The sequence below is a fragment of the Lytechinus variegatus genome, chromosome 1 (assembly GCF_018143015.1).
Source record: "Lytechinus variegatus isolate NC3 chromosome 1, Lvar_3.0, whole genome shotgun sequence".
Classification (NCBI taxonomy): Eukaryota; Metazoa; Echinodermata; class Echinoidea; order Temnopleuroida; family Toxopneustidae; genus Lytechinus; species Lytechinus variegatus.
This window is the reverse complement of record NC_054740.1, coordinates 77878934-77900973: the sequence shown is the minus strand read 5'-3', so window position 1 is coordinate 77900973 and position 22040 is coordinate 77878934. Positions and strand designations below refer to the sequence as shown.

Sequence of the window (22040 nt, the reverse complement as noted above, 5' to 3'; positions counted from 1 at the left end):
CCTTTTCTCATATTACAATTTTGATGAAATTTTCAGTGATATTCTTGTTGGATTTTTCTCTTTTTATTCAAACCAACTTTTAGTCCAGATGGACTTGTCCTTTAACTACATGTATGGAAGGCTATATTTGTATTAATCAAGCTGCTGATAGATTTCGCCATGCCTGACAATAAAAAAATATCACAAATTAGAGCTACAAATCAATGTGAGGAAGTTAAAAAAAATGTAATTTGACTGCACATCTATCTACTATACAAAGATCAATATTTGGGTTTTTTTAAATTTTGATTATTAAAGGCTATAAATAATTCTTAAAGGCACCTACCTAGAGTAGATCCACCCTGACTGGGGACTGATGTAAATCCTTGGGTCCTTCTGAAGAAGAATACAGTGACTCCATCAAATACAACTCTACGCTTCTTTTTCTTTGCTTTCTCCGCAGAACTGACCTCTCCTGATGATGATGAGTCTAATAAAATAGAAAAAAAATGAACAATTTCACTATCATTGCAAGGGCAACTGATTTATTGAGATTTCCCAGCTGAGAAATATAATAATTTTTGTTATTCAGCTCTAAATTTTGTTTTAGTTTGTGGTTGGATGCCAGGAATCGTTAAATGTACACACTTTATGGAAACTCTAACATCCCCACACAATAGATGATATTCATACTCTAAGAGTAAAATAATTTGAATTAAATGAATATATATAACAATATAAAAAACAAAACAGACAAAGAAAGATATATCTTACATGTAATCATAAAGAGCAAATTAATATTTTTGGCAATGCAGGGTAAATAAGCAAATGATTAAAAAAATTCAGTAATACACAAAAGATTACAAAGATATCAGGATACTACTTTCACACAACATCGATTAGAATGAGACAATATACACCCCCCCAAAAAATCCCAGGAGAAAAACGAAAACATCTGTTCCTAGTATTTCAAGAGCAAACAGGAATAAAGAAAGCACATTCATTTAATTACCGCTTGATTCAATAATGTGTGAGAGAGTGTCACAAACCGGATATTAGTAAAATCCTTAACCATGTGGGTTTATGATTCATCCACATCCCATGAACTAACCTATAACAATACATTTGTCTATGAGTTTATGATGGGGAGATGGGCAGGTTTGTGTCTGTTGTACATGTATGAAACAATCTGGGAAAAAATACATGTACATCTAGTCCCATGCAGTCACACCTTTGTTTGTATTCACATTAGATTTTATAAACAATCAAATGAATACAAATTTTCACTTCTCCGATGTATGAACCAAAACAAGTTTCAGTTTTATGCTGTACATGAACATGTACAGTAAATTCATGTTCTCCACCTGTCCGTGCTATACTAGTAATACATTAGTCAAATAATAATTAATATTAAAGAATAGATAATCCCTATAACATCTTTGAACATATAAACAAATGCTGCACTTTCCTTATTACTGCCTATTGGTGTGTGTACATGTACCTAACAAATATGCACATCCATGCACAGTGTGGGCCTACATCATACATGTACATGTATGAGACTTCTGTTGTTATCACAGGGTAAGTTACATGTAACATTAAATTCAAGATTAGACATTCCTTTTCATACCCTGTTAAATGCGGTATGTAATGTACTGTAGAACTACAAATGTCCACAACATGCACATGCATGTATACATCACATGTAACTTGTAAGCATAGGAAATCCTTGCTGATTATTCAAATTCTATGCTGATTAAATCAAAATCTTATGTGTACACTTTGTGTACCTGTACACAGAGATGGGAAAATACCCATTCATTGACCTACATGTATGTGTACATGTATGAGTCATCATTGTTTACTTTTGAAACTGAATGGTACCTGTACCTCATTGGGGAGTATACTACAAGTACATTACACTGACTGAATGAACTCGTCTGTTTACAAAAAACATTTATTATACTGTGCATAAAAAGGATGTCTAAATAATTCATCCCCTGATGCTGGTATGTAGCCTACATGTACAGTAGAAGCATTTTATAATAAAATATGAATTCATGATACTTTGTTGACACCATGTAGGGAAAAAGAATACAATACAAACGTTTGCTAACTGTTTTACTTGCCCATTGATGACAATATTATGACTTGAAGTAGGCACGGCCGTAGTCACTAGATGGCGCTGTCGCGGAAGTGCTCAAAATTTGTACGTAAGTTTCGTCCGCTTGTCAATGGGTGAAATCGCATAGCGATGCGATATCGTCAAATTAAGCCCCTGTCAGCGCGGATGAATATGATATTTTCTCTTTGTGATTGTCCTCCCGTGCGATGAAAAATATGTCATCGTAATGCATAGGACTTTCGCGAGCTACCGAAGTCATTTTCGTGCCCCAAATTCCATGAAATCTTCCAAAAATAACCATGAAAGTGTCGGTAAGTCAAAAGTGTCGTGAGTTGCTCTCAATTCTTACCTTATTTAGTTGTATTTCTTGCAAAATGGGTCTCGAAGGGTTCTGGATTTTCCGTTGATTGTGAAACTTGAATTGATTTCCTTTCTGTGTCTTGCAGTTAAATTGCAGCGCGGGGAATCGCAAGGGCTGTGGAAGCCCTTCTCAGTGAGGTTTACAAGCTGAGCTGCCCTTGAATTTGGTCGAATTTCGAGCCATTTTGATCGCGCGCACGGGATGATTAATTAACATAACAATTAGCAGATTAGAGATCAAGATTACGTCACGTACGTGCGTACGTGTGATACACAGAAATGAAATAGAACTTGAATCACACGGAGTCACAGTCAAGAAATGCTTTGTTTTCTTTGTTTGCTAAATGATTTCCTGAATTTAAAATCATGAATAAACACCAGAGTAATGACATGAAGGAGATAATCATGGTCATATGAGGAATAACTAAATATTTTCTGAAAACGAGTGAATATGATGGGGCAATAATGTGCATGCACTGGAAAATGAACATTCACCTCACTGTCGGTGCCGTGGTGTCAGTCACTCAGACACAGTGCTTTACTGCCTTTTACTGGCCTTTTCTTTGCACTGCCGCCGCCACTGGTTTTCTTTTGCCAACTAGATTAAAACTCATTTATTAATATGTTTATTGCAATTTTTGAATAAATGGTAATACAAAGTGGAAAAAAATGAAGATAAAAATAATTTCAAGGACTAAAAACTTGTCATGCCATCACCCCCCCCCCTCTAAAAAATACACACTATCTTGAATGACTCATTAATTTAATTTGCATTGAAAAAAAAATAATTGTATTTATGCACTTTTTTATTTCTCATTCTTTCTGCCAGAATATCAGATGCCATCATGAATAACCTCACCACCAGATTGAACTCCTAAACATCTTGACAATGACTATCTACTGAGATATCTTGCCTTCTTGAGATTGGAAGTTTTAAGTTCAAGTCAGAGTGACCTAAGGCCCTACTAACAAGAAGAATCCAGATTTACATAAAAACAAATCCCACGAAAGATACAAACTGATTTTACTCTTAATGTGTAGTGTGTATGTGAGACACTGTGTTTGTGTTTATTTTGAGGAGGACCTCCTGTCTCTGTTTTTATTATTTTATTGACTGAATGAATGATCAATACCTCAAAGTGAGAACTGATTTTTGAGGAGAGTACATTAGTGTATGGTTTTGAGTGAATTTGATTTGAGTAACTGTTTTTCTTTATTATTTTTCTCATAATTATTATTTTGCCTTTTATTATATATTTTCAGTTATATATTGTCAGTTTATCTAAAGGGGAATGAAACCTTTGGAACAAATAGGCTTGTGTAGAAACAGAAAAATCAAAGAATAAGAATAAAAAAAGTTTGAGAAAAATCAGACAAATAATGAGAAAGATATGAGCATTTGAATATTGCAATCACTAATGCTATGGATATCCTCCCATTGGCAATGCGACAAGGATGTGTGATGTCACTGATGAACAACTTTCCCTTTGGTGGACTATAAAATACCCTCAAAATATCTCTTTTTGCTTTTTCTTATGATGATACAAACTCTTATCTATCCATCTTAAACTATCCATGATGTATTCTTAAAAAATATGTATTACATGCCCTCGTGTAGAAAGAACACATGATCTATGGATAGATGTGATAAAAGAGGCAATTCAAGTAAAATATATACTAAAGTAATGGGAGAGTTGTTCACAAGTGACATCACACATCTTTGTCGCTTTGCCAATTTGCTATCTCCATAGCAATAGTGATCGCAATATTCAAATGCTCATAATTTCTCATTATTTGTCCGATTTTTCTCAAACTTTTGTTGATCTCTTTCTTTGATTTTTCTGTTTTCACACAAGCTATCTTGTTCCAATGGTTTCATTCTCCTTTAACATTAAGTTGAACTTCCAAATTTGATCAAAGTGTTCAATTCTTGGGATAGAATTTTATCAGGTAATAAAACTGAGTTTGATAAATCTAAAAAAGGACACTGAAAAAAATATGAACACTTGGAGATGCTCACTAAGAAGAGGAAAAAACATGAAAGGAAATGGAACTTAAGTGGATGTTATAGCATGCCTTTCACAGATCTCCAAGCACCAGGAATCATAGGCGGCGGAAGTGGGGGGGGGGGGGAAAGTATCCCCCTAAATTTGAGGTGGGGAGGGGACGATTCCATCCCCCTCAATTTTTTTGTTATAACCTTATTTTTAAATTTTTTTGGCTTGTCAATTTTCAATTTTGTTTCCTGTGTCCCCCCAAGATTATATGGTCACTATCTTTTTTTTTGGGGGGGGTCAAAAGATTTTGGCGGTCCCCCCTAAAATTTTTGGCTTCCCCCACCAATGCCAGGAATGTTGATATTCAACTGAGAGTTGCTGAAGTGGAATCTCCGTTTGTCTGTGAACTTGTTATAGAGAATGATTATTCCAGGACAAGTTAGATGATATTACCCAGCCCATAGCATACATCCCAACAATGGAATGGAGGCAATATACCCCTGTAATACATGAAGTATATTATCTTTAGGTTGGTTTGGAAAGTAAGTCCTCTAGTCAATATTAATGTCTGCCCAACAAAATGGTACTATCTGGCAATTTGGTGGTTCAATCACAAGCAGAAAAAGTTTAGTAAATTGACACTAGTAAGACAAACAAATATAATACAGCCAAACTGTCTGACCCCTTACTTGACTACTGACTTAACTAATTATTGAAAAATGACAAGGGATGCTTAGGCCTTTTGTAACCATTTCATTGGGCAGACTGAAGCAGATGACTAGAATTCATACTTTCATGAAGATGAAGGAACATCAAAATGATTATTACAATTTAGCAAATATGAATTTATAACACTGTCATGGTTATAAAAAGTAATGAATTTCTATCAAGTAAAATGACAATACAATGTAAGACATAACTGCAATAAAGTAATTTCATTTCCAAAAGATATCTTCCATAACTTAATAACAAATTTCTCAAGATAATATTTCTTCTGCACAAAGTGTATGAAATGCTCAGTGTAAATCATGCTGTTTATAAATCTCTATGATTTTTTTTTTCAAAATGAAAATACATGTAAACTTAATCAAAACCAGGGGTGGTGGATCCAGGATTTATCCTGGGGGGGGGGGGCACATTTTCAGGATGAAAATTTGTCAAGCAAAAAAGGGCCTTACGGGGGGGGGGGGGCATTCTTTGATGAAAATTGCATATTTTCATTACATCTTGACAGTAGCTCTCAAAGGGGGGGGGGGGTTGAGCTAGATGTGCCCTCCCCCAGATCCACCAGTGATAAAAATCAACATTTATGAAAGACTGCATACCTTATATTCTGAATTGGTAAATTCAATGCATATGTCTACAAAATGAAACTGACATGTTTGGATAAATTGCTTATTTTGTTTCAGAAAGAATTCATCAATAACAGCTTAGAGTTATTGAGAAAACATCAAGAAAAAATAATATTCTGATATGCAATAACTATATCTATTTTTATACATGCTTTTTTTTCAAAAATTTTAATCCTTGACATGGGGGGGTGGTTTAGTAGTCAAATTCACCCCCCCCCCGTTAAGTAAAATGCTTTATCAAAAATAAGATTATGCTATCATTTATTAAATTACTGCATTTTGTAGCCCATTAAAATTCATAATGAATCAAAGAGGGCAGTGCCACACCTTATTCACTGAAATTAAGGAGGGGCATGCACAGCTGAAAAACTATCAGCAGGGGCAATAATTTTCACTGCAATGTTAGATATCCTAAAAAAAAATCCTGAAAACACATAATTAAAATGAAATTAAACTCCCAGGAAGTGCCCCTGTATACTATTACAGCCCTTGACCTGTATATTCTCAAGGGGTTCAATAATTCCTTCTCTTCCCTTGTAGAGTCGGTTCGGGTGCGAATGTGTCTGAAAAAAAATAAGTAAAAAAAGGATCATTAGTAAAAATTGTAGAGAGAACAGAACATATCATTTTTAAAAAAATTTAGCAAGCAAAAACAAAGATTGATCTGGCATTGGAAAATAAAAGGAAATTAATTAACACCGCCCCCCCCCCCCCCCCCCCCCCGCTTCAACATATTTTTGTTGTTTGCTTCTGCTTACAACTTTATAAATTTACCCGATACACCTTTCAAAACTTTTGGCTCCATTATCATGATTATGCCACTGTTCAAGTATTATTTATTTGGAAACCACTGCTAAAACTATAAGGTGAAATGAAATTATATAAAGAAAAAAATATATATTTCACAAAGTATAAAATCATAATGATGTAGGTCATGTTGAAATTAGACCCTGGACTGGACTTTAAAATAGATCAAGTGTAGTGTAGACCAAATGTAAATTAGACAAAGTGTAGACCAAATGGCAATTAGAATTTTTTTTAAACCAAATGGGTAAAGCCCATTTGGTATATATATAAAGACTAAAATATAAGTTAAAAAAATATAATTAAGTAGCCTAGGTTGTGCTGAAATTAGACCAACTGGACATTTCACAAAATGAGAATTAGACCAAGTGTAGACCAAATGGGTTAAGCCCATTCGGCATGAGACTAAATGAGAAGTGGGCAAATTGCATGTGAACCAAATGAATATACATATTTACAATGTGGAACTGCATGATATAAAGCCAATTTTGTGTACCAGTATTTGACAAAGTAAAAAATATACAATTATGTAGGTTATGCTGAAATTAGACCAACTGGACATTTCACTAAATGAGAATTAGACCAAGTGTAGACCAAATGGCAATTTAGTAGACCAAATGGGTTTAGCCCATTTGGCATTAGACCAAATGACAAGTGGGCAAATTGCATGTAGACCAAATGAAAATACACCAGAAAACACATTTCACAAGTTGGGACTGATATAGAGAGCCGTAGCAGACGACGGAGATGGGTACATGATTTGCGTCCGCAAAAAACGCGCACGCATCTATGTACTAACATGAAAAACAGCATATGGGACGATCTGACTAAAAATCGCACATGCGGGGCTATTTGAGAGTCACAGCAGAGGACGGCTAGCAGACGCGACGGGGGCGCGCGCATTTAGCGAGCACATCGTGATCGTTTAAAACTATCGATAGTAAGGACAGTGCATTAACAGGGACCCGCGATGTCTATGACTTTTTCGACCCATGTTGGTGCTATGAAATTGCTGTTTTTTGCAGTTTAAATGAATTTTACGTAAGTTTTAAGTGGTTTCACATGACAAATTAGATATTAAGAAATTTTTTGATATCATTCTTGGGGACAACAAACACATTTTGAAATTCTTGTTGTCCTGCCTAACTTGAAGGATTCCCAATCTCTACAAAATTATCTGGAAGGACTCTACAATTTATATGGCGCTGCACAGCGGCTGCCGGGCCCACGATCAATTGGGCAAAGCAATTTTTCAGATTATTTAATTTCATGTCTACTTCAAAAAATAAAATATGGATTTTCATTTTCATTTTTTTCATATACATGTAGTCAGGCATGTATTGTGTATTCTTATATCTATAATGAATAATCAAAGCACCATTGAGTACATATGAATATGAATTTTTTCCTTATAATCATATGATTGAGATACTGTACAACATGAAGTATTCAGTGAAAAATCAGACTACACATAATACAAGGTAATAGGCAATCCTTGTATGTTTTTGTATGTAATAGGAGCCATCCCGTCAGTTAGACAATCATCATAATTGCTGATGAAAGGAGCGAGGAAATTGCATTTAGGAAAGGGGAAGGGTGTGGAGGGAGACTCGATCGCAAAGATAGACATATTCAACAAAAGAAAAAAAGCCTTCCTTTTCCTTTCAACTGCATGTAAAAAAAAAAAACCTTCATCCACATCTATATTTATGCAACAAAAGGAACTTGTAAAGGGATTTGAATAAATAAAACTATAAGTAATTTTTTTCAATGGCATAGAACTACCAGAAAGCTCTGCATTTTGCATGACACATCTGTATAACAGTGTCATTACAATATTGGATAGCAAAAATTAATGAAGGGATTTCATCAAGAGCAGTTCTTAACTGTATGTGATTGTGATGCTCTCTTTTTCCAACTCCTCTATGTAGCCACCCCCCCCAAAAAAAAAATGTGTACTACATGTATGTCTATTATAAACGCATCAGTAAAGTCTGTTTCTATGATCATTCATGTAGAGAATTGTATCTTGTCACTTTTTGTGTGTATGATTTTGTACAAGTTAAGGGAACTCTGGGCTTATATTTTCCTGATTTGATTTTTTTTTTACTTTTTACTTCAACCAATATTACTGAGTGATAATCTCCCTTTTACTGTATGAATCAATAAAGGTAGTGCTGCAAGTCAGGCCTCATTTTCAGTTTCAGTTTGGTTCGGCAGAGTTTGTGAATTTTTATCCAAACTTTGAATCGGTTGGGGTTCGGAATGTATGACTAAATAAATTACATAAACATTTTTAAAAAGATCGCTAGCCCTGAACCACGTAACATTTGTTGTAACCAAGGTCTGTCACATAATTGAAATAAATTTTGCTTTTAAAAGAATTATAAAAATTGTTGCATAAATTTCTTTTAATTATTTTCTTTGAAAAAAGTAGCAAAAGTCCTTTCTATTTTCATTTCATTCAGGACTAAGATGGAACTGATAATTTATCTTTTTATTTTCAATAATGGACAAGATTAAACTACTTTTTAGAAAAGATTGACTTTGGAAGAAAATTTCATTTTCTAAATGTGAATTTTACCAGTATAATAATAGCAGCTGAGCGCTGTTTTTTTTTTGCTTTGCTTTGAAGTTTGACATTTTTAAAAATCTTTTCTGTTATTTGGAAATTTTCTATATTTTCTACCCTCATTTCTTATTTATTTGGACATTTCAGAAGGTGAAAAATAAACTTAACCATTACTTTGTCAGTTATCAGGAAGGAATTTATGTCTTTTTGACTAGTTTCTTTTATTAAATACAAATCAATCACATGTACTAGTATGACCGATTACAACAACGATTGCAGCCATACGTATACTTCCAGATCAACTACATGTATTACCCGAACGTGATCATGGCGTTCATTTGCTTTGACTTTTGATCTTTTCTGTTATTTAGAATTCTACTCTCATTTCTTATTTATTTGGACATTACAGAAGGAGAAAATCACTGAAAAATAAATTTCACCAGATTTTGTTAATCTTTCAAATGAACCAAATGAATTATTACCGTCATCGAGTCTTGATTTCTTCGAGGATGACCCTTCATCTTCATCTTTGGTTGTTTCTGGGCAAGGAGTCCGTTTTCGTTTCAAAGCTGAGACAATCTTCTTGGTCCCTTGCTGGTGTTCCTTCCTCACAGCTGTAGACGTTGATGCTGCATTTGATGTTGAGGCCGATGTCAAAGATGCAGTTGAAGCAGCAATCGAGGTCGACAATGAAGCCAATGGCAATGCTACGTTGTCCGATGAGGAGCTCCAAGGTCCCGAGGATGGTGTTGATGAACATGATGATGATGATGATGAGGCAATCTCCGAATTCTGTTCTTTTGATTGGTTCATGATGAGGTTGGAGGATGGTGATTGGTCAGTTTGAGTTGTGGTGACAGCATGTGACTGGTCAAAGACCAGGGCTTGCTCAGCTGAGTTGTTGCTGGAATGTTGTTGGGAGTTGTCTCAATGAGTTGCTTGGGATTTGGTTCCTTTGACGACTACATCATGGCATCTGCAAGATTCAATCAGCAAAAAGATTAATAATGCTTGTTAGCACGTGACTCATTCAAAAGAAGTTTGTATGAAATCAATCTAATTTATTGTTTGAAATATAGTATCTACATGTATATAGATCTATGAAAATTATGTGCTGTATGTCTCAAAGAGATAAAATGTAAAGAGTTCTCATTAATTTCAAGAAAAGAATTATGTTTTTTTAACGAGAAGATATGAAAAGATTTTACTTAAGATGAAACGTTTCAAATAAAATTCCAAATGGATGTAGGCCTCCATTATGGTGTTCCCTGTACTGTATGCTATGTATATATTAAGGGTTCATGTTCATGCTTGGAACGAAAGAAAAAAAATTCACAAGTAATACTTGTGAGATTATGGCACATGCCATCAGTCACATTGTTAGCGTTGGTCTGTATGATAAGTCAAAACAGCTGCGTCACAATGCCATAAAAGACAGAAGCCTAGATCTCGCACAGCTTTATACACGTAGGCCCTATGCTCATTATATCCATATAGGGCCTATGCCTTGCATACACTATAGACCTACAAAATATAAAAATCTCTTTATTTCAAACATGGATCCATACTTCAAATGTAACAGGTGAATTTATAGCCTCCCCAGCAAAATTTAATTTGAATAAAAATAGAAAAATCCAACAAGCTAAACACTGAAAGTTTCATAAAAATCGGAAGTAAAATAAGAAAGTTTTGACATTTTGAAGTTTTGCTTAATTTCACAAAAAGTTACATGCACATTCTGGTCGGTATGAAACTGATGACGTCATCCACTCACTATTTCTTTTGTACTTTATTATATGAAATATTCTAATTTCTTCTCATTGTCAAGTGAAATGATTAATTCCTCCCTGAACATGTGGAATTAGCTTTGTTTAATGCTATATGGTTCAGTCAAAAAAATGAATTTTGTATAATTCAAACAATAAAAATATAAACAATAAAAAATAAAAGAAGTAGTGAGGGACATCATCAGCTGTCTCATTTGCATGTCACTGAGTTGTGCATATCACTGTTTTGTGAAAAATAAGCAAAACTTGAAAATGTCAGAAATTTCTTATTTTACATCCGATTTTGATGAAATTTTCAGCATCTATGCTTGTATGATTTTTCTCTATTTATTCAAATCAATGTTTTTCTGCACTTGCACAAAAAAGACACAATCCAATGACAAAATTCTGTCAAAAACACTTACACTCAATATTGCCTACATACACCACGTGAATGCAACATGATATATACATGTACATGAAATATTTCTTCAATATACATGTACGTACAGTATTAAAAATAATCAAGAGAATTAGTAGCACCCTTTTTCGTCTGTTAAAATTTAATTTTTCTGCTCTTAGAGTGTTAAGGCCTACTAATACTATCCAAGGCCAGACTACTAGTTATAAATATTACTGGTAAAGCTGTGAGCGCGCATATTTTGATGTTCACTGGAACAGGTAATGCATTTTCAAGATTTTTTCTCATTATTAAGACTATGCTATACTATACTCTATGTCATTGTTTTGAGTTTCTAAACTCTATTGAAGTTTACTCAATGCCAATGCTGTTGTGTTTTTTTCATGGTCAGCAATGGTGCCTCACGTTTGGCTGCATAATAATAATTATTATTTTTATTATTATTAATTATTATTATTATTATCATTATTATCCGGCTAAGCTAAGCTACTGATTCAGGTGCACACAGCTTTCTGAGGAATTTTTTCCTGCCCGTACCCATTTACCTCACCTGGGTTGAGTGCAGCACAGTGTGGATATATTTCTTGCTGAAGGAAAACACATGTTACAGTTAAAGCAAATAGCAAAAATGTAATTGCAGCGAGCTATTTATGTAGCACATGAACATGTACTGTAGTAACTGTACACTTAAAATTTATCAGCACATCTGCATGTACTGTACAGCTTGTCCAACAAATGCCCAGATTTATGCCGAGACTGGATCATCAATGATTTCAAATTGCCTTCACTGGTAGGAGTGAAAATCACAATATCCACGATCTATTCCAATGGAGGATACCAGTCACATTATTTATCTGCCCGCCCACACAGCCCATGTGTGTACCTGTTCTGACCGAGATATCATTTGACAGCTGACATAATGGAATGTGCTATGACGGTAGTCATTGCCATGGCGACCACCTGATTTGTTAGGCGAAGGATCCCCCTTCACTATAACGATTGGAGCATTATGCAAACATGATTATTCAGTAATAGGGTAGGTAGTGTTGAGATGATGGAATAAGTCTTCTCCATGTCATTGTCAGTCTGGATACATGGTGTTAATTTCGACATGTAAACAAAGACATTTTATGAAAACATATTGTAGTCATTGGTACGGTTCATGTCGTATTTTGGTAAGTACTATATTATAAACAGTACCGGACCCTTTGCTTTGACCAACTTAAAAAGCATAGATCAGTACTGAGTATGTGGGGTGTCATAATATCAATTTAAAAATTCAAATGTTTATCCATAAAAATGTTTGCTTGTCTTCTTGTAACACTCTTAAAGCACAAAACAAATAGTAGGCAAATAAATATTTTGGTTTTTGTTTAGGTTAACGTACATTTTAAATGAAATAACAATGTATGAAAGTACATTAAATGTGCATTACATGCATATGCCTATACATGTAGCTATTGACCCATTCTAACACTTTACAAGCACTGAACATTATTTATTCAGCAAACCAAATTTTTGTTCTTGGGATTTAAATGCACATTTATCCATTCATTACATTCTCAAAAAAGCTGGAAGGATCAGGAATACACTCCACATGTATTGTGATCACAAAGCACTATGGACTGGTCAGGTTTTCATGCCATCATCTATTTTCACAAGATTATTTCAATGCCTGTCTATGCTGTCACTCTCTCCCTCTACCCCTCCACAACATGCATGCATCACAATGAGGGGATTGCTGTCACCCCCTCACTCTACCCCTCCCAAACATGCATACATCACAATGAGGGGATAGCTGTCACCCTCTCACTCTACCCCTCCCCAACATGCATGCATCACAATGAGGGGATTGCTGTCACCCCCTCCCTCTACCCCTCCCCAACATGCATGCATCACAATGAGGGGATTGCTGTCACCCCTCACTCTACCCCTCCCCAACATGCACACATCACAATGAGGGGATTGCTGTCACCCCTCACTCTACCCCTCCCCAACATGCACACATCACAATGAGGGGATTGCTGTCACCCCCTCCCTCTACCCCTCCCCAACATGCATGCATCACAATGAGGGGATTGCTGTCACCCCTCACTCTACCCCTCCCCAACATGCACACATCACAATGAGGGGATTGCTGTCACCCCTCACTCTACCCCTCTCCAACATGCACACATCACAATGAGGTGATTGCTGTCACCCCCTCCCTCTACCCCTCCCCAACATGCATGCATCACAATGAGGGGATTGCTGTCACCCCTCACTCTACCCCTCCCCAACATGCACACATCACAATGAGGGGATTGCTGTCACCCCCTCCCTCTACCCCTCCCCAACATGCATGCATCACAATGAGGGGATTGCTGTCACCCCTCACTCTACCCTCCCCAACATGCACACATCACAATGAGGGGATTGCTGTCACCCCTCACTCTACCCCTCTCCAACATGCACACATCACAATGAGGTGATTGCTGTCACCCCCTCCCTCTACCCCTCCCCAACATGCATGCATCACAATGAGGGGATTGCTGTCACCCCTCACTCTACCCCTCCCCAACATGCACACATCACAATGAGGGGATTGCTGTCACCCCCTCCCTCTACCCCTCCCAAAAATGCACATATCACAATGAGGGGATAGCTGTCACCCTCTCACTCTACCCCTCCCCAACATGCATGCATCACAATGAGGTGATTGCTGTCACCCCTCACTCTACCCCTCCCCAACATGCACACATCACAATGAGGGGATTGCTGTCACCCCCTCCCTCTACCCCTCCCCAACATGCATGCATCACAATGAGGGGATTGCTGTCACCCCCTCACTCTACCCCTCCCCAACATGCACACATCACAATGAGGGGATTGCTGTCACCCCCTCACTCTACCCCTCCCCAACATGCACACATCACAATGAGGGGATTGCTGTCACCCCTCACTCTACCCCTCCCCAACATGCATGCATCACAGTGAGGGGATTGCTGTCACCCCCTCACTCTACCCCTCCCCAACATGCACACATCACAATGAGGGGATTGCTGCCACCCCTTCCCAAGATGCATGCATCACAATGAAGGGATTGATGCTGGTGTGTCGTGCGCATCTCAGCTTGCTGCTCACGACCCGTCCTCATGGGGCACCCGTTAATTGTTTGAGGATTCTCGCCTGGAAATACGCATCATGCCAGTAATATCATTAGCATGAATGCCAGTGCCTTTCTCTCAATGGTATGGTGTAGGCATGCTGTGAAGTGCCAGTACATGTAGGTGCAGAATCAAGATGCCAAGTGAAAAGACTGCAATATCATAAAATCGTGTGGGCATGTTCATTGCCAGCATACATGTACATACATGTACAGTACTTTATACATGTATTTTTATTCTACATGTACATTATAATAGGCAATGAAGTTTTCCTAATTAATATCTCCTTCATTTTTTCTATAAGAACAAAAAAGGATTATTTTGGGTCTTGTGAACCAACTGGGCATACATGCATACATATCAACAGGAACTATGTTAATCTGCCCATCCCCCCCCAAAAAAAGAAATATATTTATACCCCAATAAATTTAAGTACATGTGAATACATGTAGGTTGTTGCAAACTCTACCAATTTTGTGTTGGTATATGAATTATGGAGAATACTTAGGAATACCACTCCTGGTAGATTTTGAATTTTCATTTCAATAGAAACTACATGTATGGTAAACCAACCTTTTTTTAATAATGCTTCCAATAATTAGTTGTTTTCTTATATTGTTTTCATTATCATACTCATATTGAATTGATACATGAAAGATGTGAAAACATAGATATTAATTTCAAGCCCCTCTTCTATTACCAGTTTTTTTGCTCCCTTGCCGAGTCTACTATTTTTTCAGTCTTGTTGGCATTTACAGTGTAGGCATGATTCATGTTGTCATATTTCATTCAACCTCTGACCTTTACTTGTGGCAAAACCTCCCCACCACCCCTATCCTGTTTAGTTGAAGGAGGGGGGGGGGGTACAAGTGTGTTGCATAGAACATGGAGGTATAAATTAAATTATTCCTTCCTCCAGACATACATGTACATGTAGACAAGGCTACACGGCTATTATTGACAAGTATTTCAACATTCAAGATATTATTCCATTAAAATGGGATCATTGATCAATAAAAATGTATCTTTGACCCTGGCGTTATCTGCAGCAATCTAGGGCACCATGAAACCGAGAATCAGAGGTCCCTGAAATGTATGGGCCAACACAACTATTTACTCTAAGGCTTAATTATGTCTGCTCTAAATTAGATCCTGCTAATGTAGGTCAAGCATGAATGAGTCTAAATGAAAATATTTGGATGTCTGACAGGCACTGTTTAGTCTTGATACTCAGACCCTGATATCTGTACAATCTAATAAGAGACTCAACAATGAACAAGTCCATGTTATTTATTAAAAAGTTTGTTTTCAATGCTGATACATGTATAATGGTAACATTCCTCACACAAATCTGTTTAGATATTTTGAGTTAGTATAAAACTGCAATACATGTACATGTATATTTGTTGATATGCTAATTTTTTCAATTGCCTGCAAATCTAGAACTCATCTACATGTATTGAATTCATACAAAATTACAAGATTGATTTATAAACATGTACACGTACACGTAGGCCCTACGTTGTATAGTCTACATGTATATCAGATTAGAAATGTTAATGTTCGAATCTAGGAGTTGACATCTACGTTTAGAATTCATTGGTCATACAAGTAGTAAAAAAAATAATTTTAATCAATGTTACATCTACATGTAGGCCTACATGTTTTCCAGTACTCTTCATCTTCATCATACGTACGGCAAATTGATTTTCTACATTATACAGTTAAACGGTACATTTCTGGATTGATTGTAGCATTACACTTGTTGACATGCAAATTTGATTAAAAAGGGAAAAACAGGAAAGCAAATAAATCATTCCTCAAGCCAACAACTGTAGGCCCTATACATATAATTTCATCATGTTCACTTACATGTAGGCCTACATGTCTTGACATTAAAAATAAAATGTAGATGATATTCTGTTGGGGAAAATTGCCTTAAGTCAATTGGGAAACAATGATTTAATAACAAAGTACAGTACATGTACATGTATGCTGTAGTTTTGGATCAGAAATTAACTTTATTTTGCTGCAACCACATGCAATACAAACAAAAATTCATGCATGGGAATACAATGTACAATACAAACAAAAATTCAGCCTGAACTTTCAGCTGTTTTGGGGTCACTTTTTTTATCTGAGGAGCACTCCTTTGCAGGGTTTTTTATCCTAACATTGTTCCTAAAAAAAAATCAAAAAGGATCTCTATGCTCACAATTATAAATATTTTCATCTTTTTCAAAAGAGTTCACTTTGATTTATAACAGGTAAACTGTACATTGTAGGCAGGCCTATGTTTTGTATGCATTGTATGTGTACTATGTATATTTTACTACTCAAATTCATATTACATGCTTCCAAAAATGCTAAAAAAATATACAGGTAATTGGGCCTATACAGTACATGTGAAGTTGAAGTTGAACTATAAGAGTACAGTACAGGTAGTGTGTACATGTACATTCTTTGGGGATATGTTGAGAACTTGAGATTCAGAATGAGCTCTGCTCCTGATTATTCTGTGACCTTTACAAAACTGTGGGCGAGTGTCAATTTCGTCACCAAAGGCTTGAAGAATTCTTTAGTTCCACGCTCAGAATGCTCAGCTCACACACTGATGTTCATTCTAGCTGGGTACCTGGCTACATGTAAGTCATCGCTATTCACTGATTAAAGTTGTATTCAATATCATTTTTCATGCAAGAATCAATTTTTTTCAAATTCAAGCTGGAGAATGTGGCCTCAAAATGGGAGTTCATGTAGTAAACAAAAATTCCCTTCTTTCCATAATCAACAATTCATGTAGGCCTACATGTGAATGTGCAGTGTTAATCCCCATTCTCACTGAATAAAAATAATGTGCATGTCTTCATGTAATGTATGAATGGATGAAGAAGCTGCTGCATAATGCATACATGTACATTGTGATTTTTTTAAAATCTTACATGTACCTACATCTGTTGTACATATTAATCCCCCCCCCAAAAAAAAAAATATATATATAAAAATAAAAAACGTTGCTGTCCCTAGTTATTTCTAGATTATAGGCCTACATTAAAATATGATGTGTAGGCCTACTATGCTTTATAAAACAATTAGGCTTATGATGTTATGATGTAACAATGAGAACATGATTCATTGGATAGATCACTGATTTAGCACGATTTTATAAAAAAATATTGATGTATTTTGATCTGTAGCCTGTTCAAATATCTGCCTATTTTCATTTTTGTCAAATTTGTAAATATCCCCTTCTAAAACATGGAATGGGTTAAAATTTTCAGGACATAATCTTTATATGCAGCTTATATTAATATCAAATTTGTAAAGTAAGTTCTTCAAGTATTATTTTTAAACAAAAATAAAGAAAATACACAGGGAGGGTGCGATATGCCAAAGAATAATTTCAATTAGATTAAATTTGATTAGGCAGGTATGGTTTTGGTTTTTACAAGACTTCAACAAGGTTGTAATGTAGGTCTACTATATACACAAAATCAAGGCATTCAATGAAGCACTAATTATGAAACTTGAAAAGTTAAACAGCAGGTCAATTATTCCCTGATCACCAAATGCATCAATTATCTTCTCCTTTTTATGCTTTTCATAATTAAACAAACTTAGACATAAAAGGAAATCTACACATACATGTAGGCTGAAATGCAGATCATTAGTTATATTGATCACGTACATGTACACTAATGAAATGTGGTAAGAGAAGTCTCCCTCTAGTTCAAAAGAGGTTTACCATTATAGGCCTACATGTACATGTATAAATGTATGCTCTCTACAACGAGCAATGATCAAATCCTTGGGTGAAAATATAGAGGTCAATCATTTGCTGACCCCCCTCTCTCGAGGAATGCCAACTATGTTTTTTTGTGTGATGGGGTAATGAATGATGGCTATGCATCATATGCTGGTCGAAATAAACAAACTCGTGTAATAAACAAGTAAGATCTGAGATCAATCTCATGTTTAGTTTAATTTCAATCTAGAACAAACTCTGGGGTGCAGTTTGGAGGCTCTCAAACTGCATGTACATGTACATGTACAATGTATGTGTACGAGAATGTGAAGAAGAACTCTATGGCTCAGAGTCAGAACTCTATTTATCTAAGTTTGTGCTTCCAATGATTGTAGTACAATATGAGACTTTTATTATTAGCCTCTTTCATGTTGGTGAATCCCCCAAAATGCACATACTGTACAGTGTACAAAAACAGTTACATGTATGATGTGCACGACATAAAACAAAACCTCTTCTTAATCTTAAGCACGATACAGAGTGGGCGGAAATAACACTACATGTAACAGAAGAAATGTTTGTCTGTGGTTTGTTTTCGAATATCCAAATTACTAGTACTAATTTTTAATGTAAATGGGCAATGTACATTTTTGTAATCGCATAGCTTTTTTTAAATATAAATACTAGGCCTACCTGATGTAGGTGCTATTTACATTTGAATTCTACTTCCAGCGGCTAAAGAACATCCAATGACCACTTGACAGTTTTTACAATATTGGAAATTTGGAATGTTAGAAGAGTTTGAGAAAAATTCACTTTACTGACCAGTACTGATTGCACAGAAACATTCTTAGCGTGAACAATGCAGTAACAGAGGCCCTGTTAGTGTTACAACCGGTAATGTCCAGTGATGCCTTACAATACATTACTTACGCATTGAAATTAATGTTTTGACTTTACACAATCCGAAAGATGTGACCAGGTTTACTGTAATAGCTTTCTGTGTTAGGCTAACAGCGTTTCCATGCCACCGGCACAGACCCTTCCTATACAGGTAGAATTTTTTTTTCTCTCAAAAACATGAATGTTACCAGTTACCACAGGCTATCATAAATGCAATACTGTATACATGTAGATATCTAATGTTAAAGAGAAATACCAGTAGTTGCAGTAAACACTGATTTCATGAGAAAGTCTCTAAAACCAGGCTTAATTGTCAGTATATCATCGAGGTCTAGATCTGGTACAGTCACATAAACTGAACTTTGTGTGAAATCTTGAAATCTACGCTGAAAAATATTCACACTGAAGATGCAACACAGATAAGCGCACGTGGGACAGTGTATTATTGCTTTGAATGTCATGCCCGACGCTTGACCTGAATCCTGTGCTTATTTGCTAATTTCTCAGCAATTACACAATTTTTTCCAGAATCCTTTGGCATGTGTTCTTTTTACAAACATACACTTAGGTGGTCATTTCATTGGATTCTGTACGAACTCATTTTTATATCGTTACCAAAACTGGAATTTACCTTTAATAGTGCATAATGTAATCAATAAGGGGCATGGTAAAGAGCATGGAGGCAACCAATGCAAGAAAGAAAAATTGTAAGAGAGATGGCAAGAAGGAGATGGAGATCTATTTGCAAGCCAGACTTGAACTGATCTTTTGGGAAACAAGGCGGATTGCAAAGTGGTTGGAATTTGGTTGCTTGGATACAAATGCAGTCACCCATCACACGATATCTTGATTTCCATGGCAACTGACGACATGGCTTGCTGCCCCCAGGGGAATTGGAATGGAAAATAAGGATCCAACAATAGTCACTGGATTGAGTAACAAGCATGGCCTCGTTTGCTCTACAAGTGCACAGAACTACATTATATGAAGAGACTCTCACCTGCAACCTGTTCAGAAAACTATCTTGATATATATATATATATATACACCTGTACATGTATTATACATGCGCATGTATACATGTATCATCATCTTAAACATCATCCTCAATAATCATCATCACCATCATATACCCCAGATTCGAGAATCATCAATAGGGTTCGGGAGGGGGGTGTCGCGCGGTAGCTATCGAAAATATCAATATCGACGAGCTTAGATTGCTGCTAAATGCACCACATTTTATGTGTGTTTAATGCTTCTCCGGCCACACAGCCGTAACAGTTGCGCGAATTGCGATTGAAGCAGAAAGGCAATTACTGATAAATTAAAAAGGTGAAAGGAAGATTTCTTCCGAGGCTTCCAAATAATGGACATCGGTATTCATGAGACGGGGTCCCTAATTAACTTATATAATTTGCATGAATTTTTGTTTTGTTTATTCAGATACTCACTGAAACTAACTCTCATAAGACTTCTGTTGATGATGTTTACACTTATAACCTTTTATCAAGATTCTTTTATCACTGTCAATTATTGCTGTGTTTGTTCGTTACTCACCTATAAAATAATGAATGTGCTCATCACGAGCGTGAGAAATATTTTTAGTCATTCATAAAACTTTTATATTACGATTTTGTTATTAATTGCGATTTATAATGTTTTGAAAGTATAGGTTAATTGATAGGAAAAATAATTTTAGGTAATACACTATGTAGGCCTACAAATACAGCGTATGTGGAAGAGAGAGGAAGGGGGGGTTGTAGATGTTCGACGGGAGAGAGCGATAGGGGAGGGGTCGTGGACGGTGGACAATGACAAGGGGGTGTTCAGATCGTGTGTGTGGGATTGGTGAAGAAGTCAATATTCGAAGCGAATATATTTTTTTAGAATTCTACTGATGATGATGGCTGAATAATCTTTCTTTACATGTATATTTTGGTGATTTTAAATTTAAAGATATTTTCTTGCATCATGAGTGGGAAGATCGAGGTACGTGATTCAATAAATTGCATCACAATATCACTTTAGGTGTAGTTTTAAATTTACAGAAATTCACGTTTTAACAGTTTATTAAAAATAAAAAGATTTTCTTAATTGTATAGCACTCATCCAGCGTAAACAACATGAAGAATATGTCACGAAATCAGCTGATTTGCACTCAAACAACAGGTTAAAAGGTCACACACGTGGCACACATTCCAGGGTGGGAAATCGGGAAACCCGTTCAAGCACAATGATTGGCTCAAGCCCAAGATAATGAATACTAATTAGATCACATGCCATCGGCTTTGGGGCGTCTCGTTCACATTCCAACTCATTTCATGAATATCATCCACTCGCAGTAATTAGGCTAACGACGTTGTAAAGCTAACTGTATAAAAGCACAATTCCGATAGAAAACATATCAGTGAAATTGAAAAATTCATCCAACGATATTCAAATTATACTAGCAAGTCATTGTGGGCGTAAACAACGAAATACATATCCTCTATTTACGTTCACACAATTCGTACTTAAAATGAATATCTGTGAATGAATTGTCAATCCAGTTTGTTGAATGTGTACTTCTATCGAAATCTATTGAATCACGTACCCCTCCCGACCTAAGGTGGATTTTTCAATCGCCATAAAGATTATGCAGCCACAATGATCAATCACACGAGTAGACACATCCATAAATGAATATTAATTTCATTCGCTCAGAACATTGACTTCTTTTCGCCAATCCCTTCCCCCATAAAGTCACAAACATCCCATCATTTTCATCTACATTGCCCACGACCACCCCCCCCCACACCTTTATTCTTTCTTTCTCCTTCACACAAATCAATTTCAAATAATATTTTATTTTAAATCGTAGTTGTTAAGCA

General features: G+C 36.0%; 1 protein-coding gene across 1 annotated transcript in view; it reads right to left on the bottom strand.

Moving 5' to 3' along the window:
* Nucleotides 1-22040, bottom strand: part of LOC121423946 (cysteine/serine-rich nuclear protein 1-like) — a 45185-nt gene that overhangs the window by 14727 nt on the left and 8418 nt on the right. The window contains exons 2-3 of the mRNA XM_041619498.1: nucleotides 9672-10165; nucleotides 326-469 (exon numbers count right to left, since the gene is read on the bottom strand). Of these exons, the coding sequence (XP_041475432.1) occupies nucleotides 326-469; nucleotides 9672-10002 (475 nt within the window). The 5' untranslated portion in view covers nucleotides 10003-10165. The remainder of the gene's footprint in view (nucleotides 1-325; nucleotides 470-9671; nucleotides 10166-22040) is intronic.